The sequence below is a fragment of the Hetaerina americana genome, unplaced genomic scaffold, assembly GCF_022747635.1.
Source record: "Hetaerina americana unplaced genomic scaffold, ioHetAmer1.1.p SCAF_7, whole genome shotgun sequence".
In the NCBI taxonomy this organism is placed as follows: domain Eukaryota; kingdom Metazoa; phylum Arthropoda; class Insecta; order Odonata; family Calopterygidae; genus Hetaerina; species Hetaerina americana.
The window spans coordinates 52,762,942-52,784,973 of NW_027287316.1; the positions used below are offsets into that span (position 1 = coordinate 52,762,942).

Here is a 22,032-nt window from a genome sequence, read left to right on the forward strand (position 1 = left end):
ACAGAAATGAGGATGGCATAGAGTCCAATATGTGGCCCGGAGACTTCGAAAATAAAGACCTATTTTTATTATTCTAACAACATTAATTTACTACAGTATTATTTTATGATGAATCATACAACATTCAAAGACATTTTCAGGTTTTCCGAAATCTTCCTCTTCTAATTATAGACAGATTATCATTATAGGCTTCGCTTATAAGTAAAATATCAAAAGACGAATATTGCTTGATAAAGTTGAAATATGTAAACTGTTGCCTTCGGTAAGGAAAAATGGACTTGTTAAATGTAAATTAGATGTTAGTAGCGGTAAACGGAGTCATTATTGATGGTAAGTTGGCTTCTTTTCAATAAACAGAGCTTGCTGTTTCCTGCCGCATGTTTTCGAATCTAAATGAAATGGCCCGCGAAAGAGCTGAAATGCCCGAATCGCCGAATCATATGCCAAGATCGTGGCTATTTGTAATTTATCATGTCTTGCAAGTGGCATCATGTAGTGTATCGTTGGAAAAATGTATATTTTGACAAAAAATAATACCAAATAACCCAGACGCCAATGGAGCATATCAAGAGAGGATTTGCCAGGCTGAAGCTGATCATCCTGGGCAAATTAAGTCCCGGAAAAAAATCTAAAGTAACATATTGAGGACAGGAGGAATCTGATGTGAAAGTTTCTCCGCTAAAATCATCCGAATGTTGCAGTATACGACCGCCGCTGAAAATGACACCGATTACGATATTTTTGCAGCTCAGCCATCCCCACGTAGCATGTCTCTCTTATAGTTGGGTAAACCTGACCACTGATTCACATACAGGTCATTTTATCCACTAGCACCATTCGTAGCATGATAATAAACGAAGGCCATTCGAGCATTTGGATTTGCATTTTGGAAGTTTTCCTTTCCTCCATTCCTTCAAAAATACGAGGTCTGTTCAAAAAGTATCGCGAATTTTGCATTTTTGCGGGTTACGTAAATTTGGTTTTCGATTTTTTTGTGGCGTTATGTTGGTACTTATGCGGAAAAGGTTTGCCATTTTGAATGTTCAGTTTGAATATTGACAGCTGTTTTGCTTGGACGAGTTTTGGCTTGTCTTCGATTTTTGCCTGTTACAAAAAATGGATCAAAGAATCTGTATCAAATTTTGTGTGAAAAACGAAATTAAGTGCACGGTCGCATTCCGAATGTTGACTGTGGCATATGGAGAAGCTATCTTCAACCAAAGCAACGTTTATTGGTGGTACAAAATGTTCTCAGAGGGCCGAGAAGATGTGAACGACGAGGAGCGTGCCGGATGCCCGAGCACGTCAACCACAGACGAAAACATTGATGAAGTGAAGAAAACAAAAATTGACCAATCGTCGAATCACCGTTATAAAGGTTGATGAGGACCTAAACATATCGATTGGCTCGACCGGCTCGATTTTTACCAATGATTTGGGCATGACACGAGTTAACGCGAAATTCGTGCCAAAATTGCTCAATTTCGATCCAAAACAGCAACGCATTAACATGAGGTGTTGGACTCTGTCCGCGACGACCCAAATTTGCTCCAGACGGCCGTAACTGGTGACAAATCATGGGTTTATGTTTATTACATGGAAACTAAATTTTAAAAGTTATTTTACTTTATCCATCTCTTCATCCATGAATAGATACATATCGAACCTAGTTGATTAAAAGTTGAAAAGAAACTTTACGATTGGAAATCTGCTAAGAATAAACATAGTCAAATAACGATTAAATACATTGGGGGGGAATAGTGGCTTAAGCGGTCGGCTACTCACTAGAGACTACTAGGCTCAAATTCCAGGGTATGATGGTGGAAGTCGAACATAATGAATAACTGATTGAAGCAATTTTCCACTTGATAATTATCAAGTGGAAAAGTGCTTCAAACAGTTATTCATTATGTTCGACTTCCACCACATCACGCCTGAAGCTACTCAATTTGTCCAGGGTATGATTTAGAGCAAACCCCATCTACAAATTGAAGTGGAATGATTAACTGATGAAAAACACTTGGCAGAAAACCAAATGGTGGCAAAGGGAAAGGAACTATCCCCCTTACCTTGTGCGAAATCACACGCGTAAAGTTTTAGATCGCGGTGATTTCTACCCTCACATATCAAAACTAGTCATCGGATTGGTCAATGTGGATGAAAAGACTGAAATAAGCTGGGCACCAGGGGAGTTTTAAAATTTACTCCGAGCAGGAAAAATGCAGGAAGCAGATTAACAGTAAACATGTAATAACCAAAGAACCGTACTCTTAAGTATCTTTCACTGAAATCCATAACAAAAATAAGATTTGCATTCATAAATTGCAACACAGTTTTGTCTAGGAACCATACACAGCATAACGGTAGAAGTATGGATATTTCTTATGCATCATACGTTCTTAGTACGCTATCGCTTGATTTCTACAAACCGAAGGATTACTTATTTTCATTGCTACTTCTTTATTTAAAGAAAAGAAGGTACTCCAGAGTTTAGCCCGAAAGATCTAGGAATTACATTAAGAGCCCAAACGCGTACATGAGGAGGGAAATAACTTTGGAAATCATTATTTAGTGAAGATACGGTAAAAAATATGTAAATAATGCGTAAACGAAATAAAGGCACAGTTAAAGGGGCTCAAGATTAGCAGTCCGCTTTAGTGCTGTTTGGGGAGACGTGGTTAGATGCAACTGGTTCTAATGCGTCGCTTATCGATATGTCATAATCATATGTGCAATATTTTTGCGTAACTACTGGGAAACGCGAGATGACTGGTTGCGGCAAAATTTAAGTAGATAAATCTCATGAATTTTCATCAAATGATATATCAAGGTTACAAATTGTATCTTAAATGGATAATTTTATATCTGAGCGCGACAGAAGTTATACTTAAGTTACTGATCTTCTTACATTGTTTTATTGAAATGGAAACGCAATTGAACCACTCGAAATTTTCTAACAAATAAAAAAGATTTTGGCATTTACTTCCTAAAAAAAGGGAAATGAGAAATGGGGTACACGGAAAATCAACTTGTTGAAAGCAAAATTAACAACTGCAACGTCAAAATTGAGGGTAAAAATGATACTAGGATGGAAAGAAACAAGTCAATACAAGAAACCCCCAAATACAGTCATCTACAGTTGATTGAAGAAATAAAGACAAATAAAATAATGAGTTTAATAAAGGTATAACGCTTGCAATTAAATATTGAACCACTATGGTACCAAATAAAGTTTTTTGCTATAATTTCGAAATAAAAAATGTAGAGACTGCAACTAATTTTGAGATATTATGCTATAAATGTGGTGGCAGTTCACCATTATGTTGTATCAACAGGAACTTCGGATGCATTGACGCCACTGCTCCCTTTACTTGCTAAATCTGAAGTACGCGCACCTTCCCACTTTGAAATGAAACCCCTAATTACATACGAGAAGTATGATATTCTTGTGAAATAAAAGAACGGCTACAGACTGGAGAATCCCGGACTCCCCCAACTGACCTCTCTGTACCTCGTCTTTAATAACTCAAAGGCAAGTGATTTAATGGACGACAGATATCTGCGTGAAGCCGCAAGAATCGCAGGAACTTCTAAGATCTAGCGTCTTCTGTTTCTGGGTGAATTTCACGATACGAAGAAAGTAATCCTAAATGAACTCGACTCTCACCTATCAAAGCCAACTTTTGAGCTAATTAATGCGATGTTTAACATAAATAATAGACGGGCATAGTCGAAGCAATTTTTTTAGTTATTCTAAAGAGTAGGTTTTTGGGAATACAATTCTCCATGAAATGATTAAAATTACTATCAATATTTAAACTGATATTTTACCACCTGATTTGATTCGTTCGATATACACCATATTTCCTTCTCCAGCAGCCCAAATATACGTTTTTCAAATTTTAAATGACTTCCACTCCTTTTAAGAGTAATCAAGAGCTTGAAGAACACCTACTGCAGCAAATAATATTTATTGAAATCATCACTCTTTATCATAGCGCAGTGAAATTCGAATCTAGAGAAAAAAAGAAGAAAATTCGATCCCCAATTTTTGCACATTCAAACGAAACATTAATGAGAAATACTTCATGAATTGGAATGATGGATATTGTAAAAGGAAATTAGCCCAAAGGTTCAATTTCAAATCTAAGTATCGGTAAGGGAGTTAAAGTACAGTGGCGACCTCTATCAACTGGCTATCATAGTAAAAAATATTCCAACTAATAGATTCGTTTAAATCATCCTGCTCCCGAGAACTGCCCTCAGCGAAAGTCCATAAGGGTTCCCCTAAGAATGATGCACTGAATTTACCCATTATAATAGAGTGTTGCATATACGCAGGGGGCGATTTGGCTGTTGGCTGTTAACTACGAACTTCAACTGTACTTAAATTCCTATTTGAAGGTCGCTGGATCAAATGAAAAGTTGGAAGCATTTATGTACTGAACTACTTTGATTGAATATTAATGGATTAGTGCAAGAAGTTCCACTTACTTGAGTCCATCATCCAAAACTCGCGGTAAAAATAACAAAAAAAAAGAATGTTGGCCACAAAATTTTCCGCTCACATGTAAAAATGCCGCCAACTATTCCATATCAAGTAATTTGGATAAAATAACGAAAATTGCTTTTGACAGCTCGGTAATATCCACATGATATTGCTGAATGAGAGTGAATTGAACATATGATGTCGGTTCAAGTCACCTCCTCTAATTACAACCCACAACTAAACGGATGACTTGCAAAATATTACCTTATATATGTGCCCCGGGTGATTTGCGAAGTTCAAATGAACGGTTTGAACAGTTCACGAAGAACTTCCTCGAAGGGCTGAGATATTATATTTGCGCTGATCCCGGACATGCTACACCTGAGTACCCGCAAGAAGATTCTTGAGGGGAATAGCGAAGAGAAAGTGGGATAAATATTCGTTTGTATTTTGCGTCACAACAATATTATGAAGGTTATGACCACAGGAGGAAAAAGAAGAAAGTCCCAGCGTGCGTGTATGTATTTTAAATATCGTTAATTCTCTCAATAAAGTGAAGTGGAACATTTTCAAAACGGTTTCTTTTCAGAATTAGCGTGAAATGAAGCAGGTACTCGCATGTAGTAATGCCAAAACTTGAAGAAGAGCCTTATGAATATATTACTATATTTACTACATTCTGGGCAATTACATAACTACATTAAATAGCAAACGTTACCCGGTGGCGCCAAACTTCAGTAGCGCAGTAATAATTTTATTGGCATTCTTAATACTTTAATATTTGGCATTTAATTATCGTCAATTTCATTCAAAGATTTCTCTTCCTACCCGAGGTGAGGTTAAATCATATCTTTCGCGTAAGCGGGAAGGTACCTTGAAAATTGAAATCCTTTCTAAACATATTTTTCCTGTCCTACTTTTCCAAAGGTATCACGAAACCTCAACTTTTGTTTTTCAATAAAAAGGAAGATGGACGCAATCACCAATTTGGAACCACAAGGAGATTTTACATTCACGCCGACTTTAACCCCCTTCTCTCAGGGATCCAGCATATCGTTCGAGAAACGAAAGACAACATGGAATGAAAACTAAAGACATTACCATTCATGATGGGGTAAGTATAAAAGGAAAAGAGTTATTTATGAAACGATACAATGTAGCGTAAAACATAACGTATATCTCACATTAAAGATATATACATCTATGAAAACAAACTTTATGTTCTGCTGTTTACCGAGTAGAGTGGCCGTGAAGTAGATATGCGCAATTAGCAACCCCATGAAAATCCTCGAAAAGATAAGTTTAGAAATTCACAATTTTCTCAAGAAATCATGAAATATAATGGTATTTCACACTCAAAACTACAGTTGAAGGTTAAGAAACCTATAGCGTCGACTTTCCACCTTAAAAGAAACCACTCATCTTTTTTGGAAAAGATTTGAGAGCCACTTAAATGAAATTTCCAACCGAACATGGATAGATATGCAAATAGAATATAGAATATGCAAAAATAGACTATGAACCTTTGTTTGATATCCATATTTAAAAAATAAATGAATTTTTATTTGACCTAAATGAAATGACAAATTCATGTCAAAATCCTATAATTTGTACAGGATATGACAGGCTACTATGCCCGATCGAAGTAATAGTCGCATTTCTTGTTTTCATTTTGAATCGATTGATTGCCCAAGGCGTTCCACGCTGCTGCTCGCCAAGGGCTTTTATTTCGTAATATATAATTTTTTCAGTACTGGGCCAATTTCATATTGCAAGAATTGGAAAACTTTTCCTGGAATTTCAGTCTACCCAGTGCGCAATTATATTACCCACTGATAATTTCAATCACATACCGTCCAATATCAACTAGCTTACCGAAAATTTAAAAATCGCATAAAACGAAAAACAAATCATATGGATAGATTTCGACTGGTTTCGGCACAACATTCTATTGCCAACAAAATATAATGAAAATTCTACTACTTTAAGATAACAACGATTCGCTGATATTAAAATATATTTAGCATGGGATAAAATAGCGCAGGATACCATCATGAATCAAGACGAAGTACTGTGCATTCACCGTTGCATAACAGCACAGCATTTCAATGTTTTAATACCCTCTTGAACATTAACGGATAAAATTCACGTCTTCAATCATGCCAGTTCACATAACAGAAATTGCTGCGATAACAGAAATGACGATTTTTACGGTTGAGTGTAAAAAACCTACGGGCAACGAACATTTTACATATTTTCAGCGATCGGCAGAAGAGAGCTCAGCAGAAAATTTTATTAGCGTTGCACGAACTGAGGCAAAAAAGTAGGTTCGATGCCCTGAATACATTTTGAGGAAGGCGAGGAAAGTTATTTCTGGGAGCGGGATCTCCGTCCTCTCTCTCGCTGAAGAAAACGCACATCAAAATAACTGAGAATATATTAGGTTTTTTAAAGGAACTTTAGCACAGCAATCCCCATTGACCATTACTGGGCATTTTTATTGCAATAAAACAACCATCATCAACCACTTCAGGAAGATCAAATTCTTCTAATATTCTCCTAGTTATTACCGACTTGTCTCTTTCGATTTTTAAACTACCAAATGTATCGTGGTGCATAATTCCTGATGTGACATGCTTTGTCTTCTTAGCTAAGTTATTTATTAGATAGCAAGTGGGTTTTTGCTCCCAAACACGACATTTTGAACGAATACTTCCGTGTGAAAAAGAAGGATTTAAATGGACCATCTTCGCAGAATTACGAGCAAGGCTAAATGGAAATACATACGGAACTCAATCGAGAAAGATCCAAAAACTATTGTTCCGAGGGGACAGGAAGCGGCGAAGCAGATGAAACGAAAGGGAGAGGAAAAAAAGTCTGCTCAACAAACTGGAGCATGGCCAAGAAGATTAAAATTCTTTTTCCTGGCGAATTACGTAGATCTGAAAGGACATCCCCCTAGAAAGGACCTCTCCCCTCAAACGGGTTTTTCCGTGAATTTCTTAGAAACTCATTCGAAGCCACCCTTTGTACATTGGGTGCCTGTCGGTCGCGTGGCAAAATAAACACTTTTACAACATTTTGAGGGTAATGGAATTATTAAATAAAATCCTCCCTTAGCCTTGGTCATAAGGCTTCTTTGGCAAGGCAGCCATTCCTATGTATACACATGTATTCACAAATAAATACATTTCTCACATTTTTATCGATATTCTAGTCGTTTTTTCCCAGTACTTTTCTCCTACTTCATCTCCTTTTCCCTTTTGAAAATCCAAATCTCAAAATCTCCGAATGAAATTATTTACCTCATACAGTTAATTTACCATCTGGCTTGTAAAACATCCAAGAGAGGTGGAATTCGTGGAGGACCCATAGAATATAAGTATTATGAGAGTATTGATATGCACAGAGAAAACGAAATGGTTGAGGGAAACTTGGTCCCAGAAACACTCGAAGGCAAGATGGAAAAAGAGCTCTGACAAATAAAAAGGAAAAGGGTGGTACAGTAAATTATACCTCAGTAGAGAAGTACTCAAAGAGCTTAGGGCAAAGAGTAGGAATAATTTTGGGGCTTCGTCTTCAACATTTCTAAGTAAGACATTTGAACAAATGACTTCCCTACGGCAATTTTAATTCCAATCCAAATAAAGAGAAAAGAAGTAGAATATTAAGACCATAGGGCTATAATTTTCATTTAGAACGCAGAAATTATAGTTAAAACTCATTTAAAATGGCCGGAGTACAGGGAAACGACTACTTAGGTGAAGTAAACGAAAATCTCTTGAATATTTTAGAAACGAAATAAATGAGATTCTCAAGAAATGGAAAGAATAAGTTAGGCATCAAATAACGAGGGTATATATGGGAACAGAAGGAACAATAATCGCTGAATGTACTATAATGGACGAAAATAGGAACGGTAGTTGTAATACGGTATAGTTTTGAATAATTTAACTTTCTTTTCATGATTGTTTTACCCAAGCATGACTGCCTGGGAACAACTTTTCTGTGAGAAGAGAAATATCAAATTACTTCCTTGATTTTCATTATTTGCTATTGCAAGCTTCATAGCATTAGTTTTCAAATAAATTTCAATAGACACAGACATTGTAAGATGGCTCAATATGGACTCACATGCTTCAAAAATTAGCACAGTGAAATAAATCCTTCTATTCAACAAATATAAAGAAATATTAATAGCAACGAGAAATTTACTAAGAGGAACCAACATTCTGATTATTAATTTTATTAACACCAGTATTTTATAGCAGAAAATTAATATTATCCTGCCCGACACGAAGCATACGATTTCTATCGACACTATGATTAAAAAGTATTGATAACGTAGAAGTTAGCAATTGTGTGAGAAAAGCACATTATATATATTCAAGGGAGATGTTCTACGATAAAAACGTGATTTAAAAATTACGGTTCCAAGAAATTTTTGATTAAATACGGAGAAAGATTTTAGCAGAAAAAAACGATATCACCTTTATTTTGTGTGAATACATCAAAGGATATGATTTTATTAGGTATTAAATGAACGAGGTTAAGGTTTTCCTTAAGAACTGGAGTTTTTTTAAAGAAAATGGAAAAGGAAAAAAGGTGAATAATCTATGAAGTTTCAAGGCGGAAAAATAAAATGCTAGGATTTGAAAAATACATGGAGAAAACGAGGAAAAATTGGTGAACACAGCTGCAAGAATTTTATATCAGTATCTGCAAGATCCTGACCGGACGATAATGACGACCTATACAATATACTCTTATTTAATAAAATACGCAGTAGATAATACCAACAGATGTCTGTGTTATTAAACGATTAGGATTTAAGTAACTCCACATGATATTAATAATAATACAGCACGTAAAGTCCTTGGTGAACAAAAGAGTCAAGGTATTCCATATTAAAGTGAAAAACAAGAAAGTAAGAACTAATAAGTACGCATGAACATTTATTTTATCCATAAATGTTGTTTCGGTGACTCGAGAGTCAGAGAAATCTGCTTTCTGAACTTCAAAAATAAATCGAAAAACGAAATTAATTTGCAGTCAGCCAGTGGTCAATAAAAGCTAAAATAGGTTACAAGTCGAGGCCGCGGTGCGATTTCAGCACATATTGCGTGATTGAACAAGACGGTTTTACCATAAACTTATTATATTTCCAAGAAACCAGAATAGGTCAATGAACGCTAGGTGGAGTTCAGGAAAGAGAAAGGACATAACGATAAAATGAACGTTGTAGCGATCGTTACCGTGCGCTGAGTAAGGCAAAGCACACGAGACAGTTATAAAAGCCTCAAATGAAACGCTGAAGGAGAGTATCACTCTCTAGTCAGAACATGTGAGAGATTTGAAAAAACGCTTATAAAATACTGAATTAGAAAGAGGGAATATTGCTGCGCGTTCACATGGTATAAAATAAAATACGAATGATGTTGTATCAAATGCAGTTTCAGTACTTCGGAAGAATATACTCCTTAATTTAAACATATTCCGTTTATTAACACTAATTGAGAAATTAATTTGAAATATGCCGACGTTCATTACCTTAATCCACTTCAAATTCTTTCCATAACTTGAAAACGAAAACCGAATTTTCAAATAACTCGATAAATATTTCTCTCCCCAATAACCAAGGACCAACTGTAACTCGAAATTATTTTAAATTGCAGCACAACTATTTCAGCCAACGTACTCAACAAGCTATAAGCTATAATTAATGGCAATGCAGAAGCTTTAATGAAAATAACTTTATTTTGAACTTATTTACATAAATTTTAAATTTTTAGTGTATTTTCCCAGTTTTCCATACTTTGTTACCATTTTATTTATTGTGTAACTTATTGCGAGGAAAGTTATACTAACGTACACGCAGCCTAGCCCACTTGTTCTATTTGGGAGATCGAGTAAAAGATGAAGAGAGTAAAGAGGGTAAAGGCAAAAGACAAATTGCTGAGATCTACTGAACTACTGCTGCTGCTGAGAACTACTGAAAGGCAAAAGATGGACATGGTAGTAAGGGGACAAGTCCTGGGGAACAGCAGGTATCATGACCATAAAGGGAAAAAAGTTAACCATAGGAGAGGAAACTAAGGAGTAAGGTGAGTTACGGTTCTTCGAATGAATAATCCACGATAAAGACGTCACCTACGTCCGCCGACCGTTGCTAATGCTACCGATTATTGCCTCTGCTTTCCACACTCAGTACAAACGGCCGGCCCTGAAGTCGAACAATGCTTACGACAACTTGTATTCCTGTTACTTTACTTCCAAATCACTTGCTTTTCCTTCTCATTTCTAATGTAACTTCATTCTAACTGATTATCTTTGGGATCCTGTTATGCTGTCGTTTCATTTCGACGCAAACGCCAATTCATTCTTTGAAATAAAAATGATAGAAAATATTTGGAGATATGGATTTCGTGGAATTGAGTTATTCTTGAAAAGCCTATTACACAAAAAAACTCTGAAAATCAAGAGTCACGTGGCTTTTAGATTCTATATAACTGCTATCCAGATACAGGCATGATGTACGTACCTTTTTTAGGCTAATGTATACGTCCGATAGAAAATCGAAGGAATCAAGCTACTTCATAAAGCAAAATTTTAGTGACAATGTTTAATAAAGTTCTAGAAAAAAATAAACAAACAATTTAAGATTCAGTGCAATTAAGAATTTGGAATTTTTTTAACGAGGACATCCATAAAATAGTAAATCGATTCTAAACAATGAGCTATTTCCAGAGGGTACATTTTGGCAAACATAAACTAAGCTTCAATATATAAGGTAAGGTAATCTACCGGTTAAGGTAGGTTTTTGGATGGACACAACTACCAAATAAATATTTTGTGACTCCTAACAAAACACAAAATCCAGTATCCTACTCTACATCAGATCCCTCTTCATCTCCGAGTACTTTCTTACTCCCTTCATCCCGTCCAACATCCCTATCCTGTTCCTTCCCTTTCCTCGTTTTCCTAACATTCTCCCCTCAATTACAGTCTTCAACATCCCGCTGCCGGTCAATACCCCCTTCATCCATTTTCCCTGCCACCCAGTGATTTCTCCCATCAAACGCCTCTCCTCGACCACCATACTTCCTCATTTGTTTACGGTTCAGTTCACCTTCTCCATTCTTTTCCACACCCACATTTCAAAAGCCTCCAATCTATGTGTGTTCTCCTGTTTCAATGACAATGTTTCCGCATCCTACACAGTTACTCTCCATATCAAAGTTTTTACGAGTCTTTTCTTAACATCCTTACTCAGCGTTCCTGACATCAACTCCCTCCTCCTTGTGAAAGCGTCTTTGCCTGGTGCATTTCTTCTCCTTACGTCCATACTACTTCGACCGTGTTGGTCCAAAACACTTCCAAGATACGTAAACTGTTCTACCTGCTCCAGTTTTTGCCCTCCTATTTTAATGTTTAGCTTAACTTTTTTCTTTCTAGAAAATCACATAACCTTTGTTTTATTAATATTGATTCTCATCCCATATCTGTCGCACTGAATTTCCAATTCACTCAGTAATGCTTTTAACCCCATGGCTGACGGACAAACCAAGCTTGGTCTTCAGCGAACCTAACTGATTTTACGAATTCCCCGCCCACTTTCATTCCTACCTCCAGTTCTTCCCATGCCTCTTTAATCATTTCCTCTACATACAGGTTGAACAGCAACGGTGATAATGGGCAACCCTGCCTTACACCTCTTCCTAACACTGCCCATCCGGACTCCTCGTTCCCCACCCGCACCTGAGCAGTCTGAGACATGTACAGGTTGCGGATTAGCCTCCTTTCCCTCCAATCTATTCCTATTTTCTGCAGAATACTCATTAGTTTTTCCCAATCCACTCTATCGAACGCTTTTTCGAAATCTACGAAACAGGCAAATACTTCCTGATTGCATTCCTCTCGTTTGGAGATTTCATTGCTACAACTTTGTTGGTATAGGTTCTTTACTATACAGTTCTTCTATATATTCCTTCCATCTCTCTTGGATCTCTCCTGTGTCAACTATTATCTTACCCGCCTTATCTCTAACTCTTAGCATAGATCTTCGCTTCTTACTTCCCGTTAAAGATTTAACTTTGCTGTACAGCTCACTAATTTCACCCTTCCTCTGCAAACTTTCCATATCCTCGCACTGCGCCTTCCACCATGCTGTATGTTGTAGATTGCGGGATCATTTTTCCAAAAGGTTAATTCAGAATATTCCCCATTAAGTCAGGAAACCGGTACTTAACTGAACTCCAATAAGTTCATAGATACTTTCCCACTAGCCATACACAATTTAATCAAGAGTAATCTACAAGGTCTGACCCAAAAGTAGGAGTATACGAGGTCTATCCAATAATTACGTGAACTGGTGCAGCCTGGCGGCCATGACGCGTACTATAGCCCCGCCCACTAGCGACGCTAGTTGCCTGAGATCCAATGAGCCGTCTGTGCTCAGCGGATCGTCGAGCTGTGCGCATGGTGCCAGTTATGTTAGTATCTGTTGTCCTTGTTTTTACTGTTTGTCGTAAATGGAAATTGACGAAATCACGGAGCAACGAATCAACATCAAGTTTTTGGTGAAGTACGGCAAAATTATCAAGAAATTACTGAAATGTTGACAGCTGTTTACGATGATAATGCTCTGAATAAACATCCGTTTTCAAGAGGATTAAGCGTTGTAAAGATGGCCGACAAGTTGCCACGGATGATGCAAGGCCGGGACGACCTTCAATCACCTGTGCTGACAACAACATTGATCGTGTGCGGCCCCTTATCCTTACCGATCGTCGAAAAACTGTCCGAATGATAGCCGATGAACTGAATTCAGAAAAATCAATATTATACACTATTTTAACCGAACATTTGGGTTTAAAAAAAATGTACAAAAATCCTATAGATCCTTCACCATGACATTGAACCTACACATTCAGCTATGAATTTACGCCAGTTCTGGCAAAAAATTCAATCATCATCCTTGATCATCCTCCTTATTCGCCAGACCTCGCCAACCTCGCCCCCTGAGACTTTTTCCTATCCCCAAAATGCAAAAATGTGACGAGGGGATATCACTGGGAAGATGTGGACGCAATAAAGCAAGAAACGACGAGAAAACTAAAAAGCCTAACTGCTATAAACAGTGGAAAAGAATATGGAATAAGTGCATAGCAACGAATGGAGAGAACTTTGAAGAGGACAAAATCGACATGGACTAAATTTTGTAAAATAAAGTTTTTAATGGCCTCAGTTCGCGTATTTATTGGACAGACCTCTTATTGGGATGGACCACAAACGCCCAAATCTAACATAACTAGATGATACAAATGTCCACAAATCTCATGTCTCTAAAAACTTCCCCTCCCTATGGTAAAAAAAATTATAGCGAAGAATTCAAAAGCTATAACGCATGAGCAGCATCATTCAATGAGAGGCCAATCAAAATGAGGGACGAGAAAGATAGCAGTAGCACAACCTTCATATAGTTTACCAAAATATAATGATAATTGATCCACTTTCGAAAGAAAAAACAATTCATTAAGAACCCCAACTGGGGGAGTAATTTCGTGAACATCATGAATCATTCCCAATGCGATGTAGAAAAATAAAAAGGACAAAGAGGAAGTAAAATATATCTTCCTGAGTAAAATATTTTTCATGTAAATGCATCTAAATTAATATATGGTATTTATATGAAATAGAAAAATGAGCGTAATTAGATACGATAATCATATGACGTACAACGAAAGGAAACTTGCTAACAAAGAATACAACGAACGGAATCTGGCATAGGAAGAGTTTTCACCTCTCCAAAATTAAATTCTGGGAAGCTTACTTTTAAAAATTTAATCGGTAATCGACCGCTCACCAGGTCTCAATTTTTATCCGATAAACAGCTAAACATTTTTTAATGTTGTGCGTAACTATGCACAAGTGCTCCGTTACCGATGATTAAAAAATAATTATTAAAACAGCAAAAATGTCTCTGTGTAGGATTCCTTGGAAATAGAATACAGAAAACTAAGATCTTATAGATGCACGAGGTGACATCTCCTTCATCTGACCAAGCGTGCCACTCTCGGGTTGAGAATTTCCTTGGTATCATTAAGTTCCACATGGAAAGTCTGAAATAAGTTCAAAATAAAATTCTCCATGCTCAAAATAAAAGTTTCATTCTGTGGTGGAGGCATACCCACACAGAATTAGGGAACGATAACATCTTGGGAACTTGCCACAAAAAATATAATAAGCCTTGATTTTCGGAATAAATTTTTGGAAAACCGCGAGCGGCAAGTATAGTATGTATACTTACTGTAGCAGGGAAATCACCTTACTCAACAATGAATTCTGAGCACTGAAGCTAAGACATTCTGCGGAAGTGTGCTGCTTTAACTATTTAACGCAGAGCATTCGAAAAAGTTATGCCCGGGCGACTGCGCACTTCAGATACCACGCTAGTCGCAACCCCTGCGGGAACAGAGAGGAAGGGGTGTTTTTATGAAGATTGCGTGTTCCAGTTTAAGAATTGCTGGCCGTAGAAGAATCAAGAAGCACGAAATAACTGACGTGCGAGAATTTCAACCTCAAGGTTCAAGATCAAGGGCGTGTTCTTCTTCGCCAGGAAATCAATTAATTCCCTTAGACGCTGTCTTTGTGAGAACGAAATTCTACGGTAACGAGCGGAGGAGTAACATGAAGTACATCTAATGAGAAGTGGTAGGTAAGGAAAATGACCAGCAGAGAGTATGTAACAGATTCTGGATAGGAAATTTTATTTCAATTCTAGAATATTCTCATAAATAACCGTCTAGTGGCTATTATTAGATTTTTAAAGTCGGCTGAAGATATTAAACTAATCAAGAAAACTAGATTGCGCTACAACGCAGCCATCTCTGGAGGTGGTAATTGAAGTGGCGAATTTTAAGGTAGGTGGCGAAATACCTACCTAACAGGTTAACAGAATGGTCAATACTTTCCCCGCATAACTCCGGGGAACAGATCGAAAACTTTCTCTTCAGCACAGAAAAATCTTTAAGTGAAACATAGCATCATGATGATTAAGACACCCTTGGATTTATTTCCTATTCTGTTTATCACTTCTTAGAAAGAAATAAAGCTTCAGATATTATCACTTTAATTTTAGGCTCTTTTTTAACTTTATACTTTTATGTTTTGGATGTGCAGCGTACATGATTGCAATTCATATTTTTATACTGCATAAAATCGATAAAGAAAAGGTGTCCACGTGGTTGAGAATTCTTTAGCAGCGTCTTCCCTTATAGAAAAAAACAGAATCTTTCTCGAAATGTGAGATAAAAAACTCAATTCCCATCAGGGGATTTTATAGAATGGAATTCGGTGCGTTTTTCATTTGTTCGGAACAATTATTCACTCCGACAACGAGAAACGATATTTATTACGCTAAACTATTGTACCTGTAGTTACGGATGACGGAAGTTAGGCATTTGCGTGGTTTCCTGTCTGCATTTAACGGAGGAAACGACCTAATCATACTAGAGTGATAATCATTTTATCGAATCACTAATAAATTTTTAATTTGGGATTTCCGCATTCGCCAAGGAAATTAAAAGTTAAGTTCAATTTTAGGAAACATTGAAAAGTCACAGTTCTACTTCATTCTTCCAAATTCTTATGATTGTCCAAAAAGCAATCTATATTTTTCACATCCCTGAGGGGATTCTGTTTTATCTTCGTACTTTCACCACATTAGTAACCACTATCTGACCATTCAACTGAAAGAATGGTATTTTTTATAGCGCTCATAAAATGTTCAACATCTATTTAGCATTGTATTGGAAATCCAGAATCAGTATAAGAAGGTTTGGAATTATTTTTAACTATTTCGGTTCACCTTACGGTAGTACATTTTACTTTGAAGGGAAAAGTGGCATATCTTGATCAGCAATCAAATTTGAAGGATGTACATTACTATATCAGCATCCACAGTTAAATCTTCTGGTACATTGGATTCAATGTCCGGGGTGCAAATAGCCCAAGACATATCTAGAACAAAGGGCTTCCATTGTTTGTTTTAGATGTTATCATTTGTGAAAAAAACCTTTTGATCGGCATTATTGACACATTTCAGATGAGTTCAACGTATTTCCTTTCCCATTTAAGCAGGAAACGATGATGGTGAGGATGAGAGAGCACCAAACAAACGCATTTGCCTGAATTTATTTATCTCTGTTAATCTCAAGAGATAAAACTCATAATGATTTTAGTAAGGTGCACCCGGATATTAACTCAGGATGAGATTATTCAATGTGTTCGAGGAAAAGAAAATTTTATAATATATTTTTTTGATTTTTTAAACTAATTTCCAGCTAATAATTAGGCAGCATTCTCGTTCAGCGGTTTTTCCAGTGATAGACTAACATGGAAAAACCTTATGGTAGTGATTTTCCGAGTATTTCCCGAAAAAAGAATAATATAACAACTGGTTAAATTTCCATGAAAATCTCTTCGCTCAGCAAAAACTTGCGATTCATACGAGCGAGAAGCCATAGATGCAAACAAAAATGTGAATAATATTAAGATTACACAAGGTAAACCTTTGAAGTACCGAAGCGGCTTATCCTGAAAGATCGACAAAAGGTGAAGCACTCCAGCTGTACTGCACACGACTCAAACACTACGGCATGAAAGTCAAAAAAATAAGACAAGCTCTTCTGGAAAAAAATATTCGACAATAGCCGACCGTAATGCGAAAAACAGAATAAAAGTATCTCAACATGCGCGCGAAAATTCTGCCAAGGTTGCCACGACCATCTGTCTTGTTTCATCCTCTTTACAGCTCAAAGCTCCCGAAAGACTGAAGACGGCGTGTTATCACCTTTCCGTAACACTGGCCGCTCTCTCCTGTCCACCCAAACCCAAATGACTATATTCTTCATTAATACGTGATCCATCATCCTTTCCTACCTGAGTTCCGTCCTCTTTTGCAGCCGGTATCGACTTGGTCGCGCAGGTGTCTCCCCCAGCGGCCGACGCTGTCACTTCTTCCTCCGGTATTGGCTGGAACTTGTAGTACTTGCAAACAATTGCGCGTACGGCCACCGTGGCGAGGGGCGCCACCTCGTGCTCTGGCGGCGCCACGTCCGCGGCGTACGCTTCCGGGCCAGGGCTCACGGGGGACATTCCTCCTCCGCCGCTCTCCTCTCTCATCCTTGGAGCGGAGCGCTGATTGCGAGAGGGAGAAGATAGAATTGGAACGTTATGCACAGACGTCAAGAAAGAGAGAAAAAAATGGGATAAATTTTGGGGCCCCTTAAACATTGCACTGCCATTTAATTTTGTTGTTTCCCAAAATTAAGACGGCATCTAGGAGTCGCAGTTTTTCCTTAGAGAATCCGAGAGCTATTTTGTCAAAGGAAAAATGTTACTTGTGACAGAAATCCGAGACCTTTCTCCAGAAGAGATGAAATTGAAACCAGTCCCGGTCCCTGCTAATTACAATTCGTATAAGGATTGGAAGAAATTTTGAGCGCGTTTTCAGATGAGATCATTGTGATACTATGGAAATTTTCTACTATCCTAGTTGTCCTGCATCGCAACGAATTCCTCCTCCCAGGTATAATCAACAGAAAAACATTGAACTTTGACGGTGCGGTGACTGAAATTACCCTGGTATGCAGTTGATTGAACATTCATAGCATTATAAATTCAACACCACCAAACACTCGTAATACAAGTTGGCATCGGAAAATGGCAGGCACTTTATATCATGATGTTCTTTCGGATAGGGAAAGGGACAGAATGACATACGGGCGCGAAAACGAGACACGCAATGGATGAGAGGGACATTCTGTGACGAGAACACCAGCAATTACACAAATGAGGTCCCCCATTACGGAATCGTGCTCTTTAGAAACACCTTTAAAACAACAATTCGTCGCGACACCGACTTAAATGTTTCATTTTCTGAAATAATTAACAACTGCCGGCAGGTGGGCGTCAACTCGAGAACAACTCGCATATCTGGAATTGAGATGGTCGCTCAAATTGATTTTGATCTTCACATTACGCTGAATTTATTAACTATTCTCTTATTTCATTAATTCAAAATAATAAAATATTCAACGCAAGAATATTTTGAGAACAAACGGAAAAATGTGTATTCGCAAGCGTTATGTGTACCATACTCGTAGCCAAAAAGTTTCTGTGAAATGGACAAATTAAAGTTTACCATATTTCGGTGGAATATAAATGGCGTTTTAAAATTTGTGGCATAAAATTAAATAACTTCTCTCTTATAGGAGCTAATAAAGGAATTTATTATCGTGATAAAGAGAAGCACGTTCTTTCAAACTAATGATAAAGGGTAAAAATATTAAATGATGTTCCTACACTTTACAATACCAAAATGTCTATAAAATGTCTATGTGTTAGACGAAAATAACTATAATGAAAGTGATATGCCGAGGTAAGGTTTGCATAAACTACCGTCTTACTTGATTAATATGGGATATCTTGGGATTTTTACTTGGAATATCTTTCGCTAAAATCTTTGCGTGCTCCTGAACTCATATTTTAAAGGTTTTTAAAGCGGCGGTCGGTACAACATTCACAAGATTTCGAATACAAATGACTTTTCTGGGGCTTTGGATTATTTCAGAACCTGGAATGACACGCTCGAGCATACATAATGACTACCCAAGGGGAGAGTGCGCCTCAGTTAGACTCTCTCCACTCTAGCATCTAAAGTCAATAATAGGAAGATAAACGCCGGCTCCCAAAGCCTTTAAACCAAATCGTTGTGTGTATAAAAAAAACAAATTCTAAAGCAAAAATGGCTATAGCTAGGTATCAATTGGGGAAATAGGTAAGTAACGTACACAGATAATTTAAGATTTTACTTCGTTGGGGAACTACTAAAACAAAATAAATATTCAATATATATTACCGATGTTGTGTGACAAAAAATATCTGAGGCAGATCAGTTTTCTGAAGACTTGCATGAAATTTAGAAAGCTCTATCATATCATGAAGAACAAGGATATACCTTAGGGGGATACATTTTTATATGGATAGATTTAAGATGCTGGTTTTTACGAGAAAAATATGAGAAGGAAACAGCTGCTACACACATCAGCTAGGGAATAAAGAGTATTAATTTGTAGTATAGCCTTGAATGGTCTCTTTTTTTTTGCAGTTACGGGTTCTAACACATGCTAACACCCTATTTTCGAAGTTGTCGGCATTTTTTCCCCTTGGCGCAGTTCATATTCGCTTTACAGGTATCCTTCGTATGCCACGCGTAGAAATATTTATACTGCCTGTTTCCCATTCACGATAAGTAGTCGCAACTCTCCGCGTACTGTACATTGGCAGGTGCCCTGCAATTTAACATACCAATGGTTTGCAGAGGATCATATATTGTAATGTCGATATGGAAAATGTTTTACATATTCCTGTCTCATAAAAAATGCTATTCAAAAATGTCATTGTCTCACACGAGAACACCGAGTTCTTTCACCGATTAATTCATTATGACTCAAATAATAACCCTGACGAAAACGGTAAATAAACACTTAACGTTCTTAGCTTTCGAAAGACATTACATCATCACTACTAATCGCCTTAATCTTGTGATAAGACGAGGATTATGACACAAGCTATAAAAAAGGAAACACTAATAAATCTGAGTCGCGACAATCTAATAGAGGAACGAGATGAAATTATGGTAATATTGGGATCCATTAAATCATACAGAAAGGGAAATGAATTGAATAGGTTTGCTCTGGTTTCACTCATCAATTGATAGCTACATTACTTAGGAGAAATTAGAAAGAAATTAAGAGAAACAGTTTTTATTACCAGATATAACTTTGTCTTCTGCAGTTTTTATGGGAATTGAAGAAATATTTACTAGAGGATTGAATGTTCCGGATGCACTTTCTAAATCGTCCAGAGAAGACAAGTTTTTCCTTTATGATACGATTGGATCAGACGATTACAACAGTTCCCAGAAGAACTAATTTTACTATCCCCATTTTATGATCGTAACAAACAATGTAGAAGGAACATTGATCAGCCATGGAGATTCTTGAAAAAACATTTTGAATAATTAATAGAGTCGACTTTGTTCCTGAGTTGGAATGCTGGGGAAGCGCTCAAAAACCGAACAAGAGACCAGCAATCTACCATTGATCCATCCCTATGGGCAACAGCGGAAAGATAGGAATTAGGAACAAAAGCTAAAGGAAAACCGATTCAAGAACGACCAACCTCATGAGCGAGGATTCAACAGTTTCGTCGATGAACCTGGTGAAACTGGCACCACTATTAAGATGGTGTAGGATATTAGTTTGCTCAATTTTTTTCTGGTACTTCGTTTTTCAAAATTTTGAAGTATTTCCTTCAACATCATTGTCAATCTACCTCATTAAGATAGGTTTTGAATGGTCCCTAATTGCTATCAGTCATTTAGTTTCGCGTAATATTCCCCATATTTGCCCACAATTACTTCTTCCGCATACTTCCTACCTTCATTATGTACCTATAAAAGGTTTATTATTCTCTTCTTTTTTCTTCCAGGTTTACCTAAAAGTTTCCTTTCCATTACGGTTTTCAATATTCCGCTACAAAAATGAATAAAACTTTTAATGAATAAAATCACCTCGCTTAATTGCTGAAAGTTGTGCTTTTTGGCGACTGGTCGAGAAAAATTTGCTCCCAACACACCTATCATTTTCGTCACATCATACATTTCGGTCACAGTTCTGCATTTAGAAAGGGTTAAGGGGATTAAAAAGAGGGAATGTCAACTGAATTGTTTTTATTTGCTTCTCGGAATCATTTGGAGGCCTATGTGATCCCGACACGATACTTTTGGCTTGTCAGTGCCCCTGGGGCAAGTTGGAGCGTCATTCACCGCCCGGCCTCGATGTAAAATTGCTATTGAAACAACAAGTTACAATAAAGTACGCCAATATTAAACAAGGGCTCATGGAGCTGTCTTCAGAGTAAGGTGACATCTGCGAGGAACTTCATAGATATGACATTGTAATCCCAGCTATAAACTGATGGATGATACGTATACGAAAAAGAATAAAAATATTTGGACGACTGGATGATGTCTTCCCGATAAATCCTTGATCACCCTCTTGCATGGGAGGTTTAATGCAGATTTAGATAATCTCTACTATTTATGACTACAAGAACCTACATTTTTCATACTACTCAAACAAAAAATATTGGAGCTCATTCACACAGCCGGCCAAGAAAAATACGCTCGGAGTGCTCGTTTCCTTTCTCCAATTTTGAGTCGCCTTCTGGATAGAACTATTGGGATCCCATTACTCGGCCATAGCCATCAATTCGCAGGAAATGGCGAGAGAGAAGAAAATTTATGTCTCCCGGAAAAAGTGCTATAAGCTCCAGAGCAAGAGAATTATCCATTGATTAACAGCTGACGCGAGAAACGAAATGGGCTGATGGAGGTATGGAAGGAGGGCGGGATTTAGTGAAGCAAGCAAACCAGTGGGTATTAAGTTTCCGGAAAAAGTGGAACTGTAAGAGGG

The 22,032-nt window shown here is 37.3% G+C and overlaps 1 protein-coding gene across 2 annotated transcripts in view; it reads right to left on the reverse strand.

Annotated features, from left to right (window-relative positions):
• Positions 1-22,032, reverse strand: part of SNF4Agamma (SNF4/AMP-activated protein kinase gamma subunit) — a 426,140-nt gene that overhangs the window by 343,459 nt on the left and 60,649 nt on the right. For both annotated transcript variants that reach the window (XM_071595647.1, XM_071595648.1), the window contains exon 2: positions 17,432-17,689. In XM_071595647.1, the coding sequence (XP_071451748.1) occupies positions 17,432-17,674 (243 nt within the window). In that variant the 5' untranslated portion in view covers positions 17,675-17,689. The remainder of the gene's footprint in view (positions 1-17,431; positions 17,690-22,032) is intronic.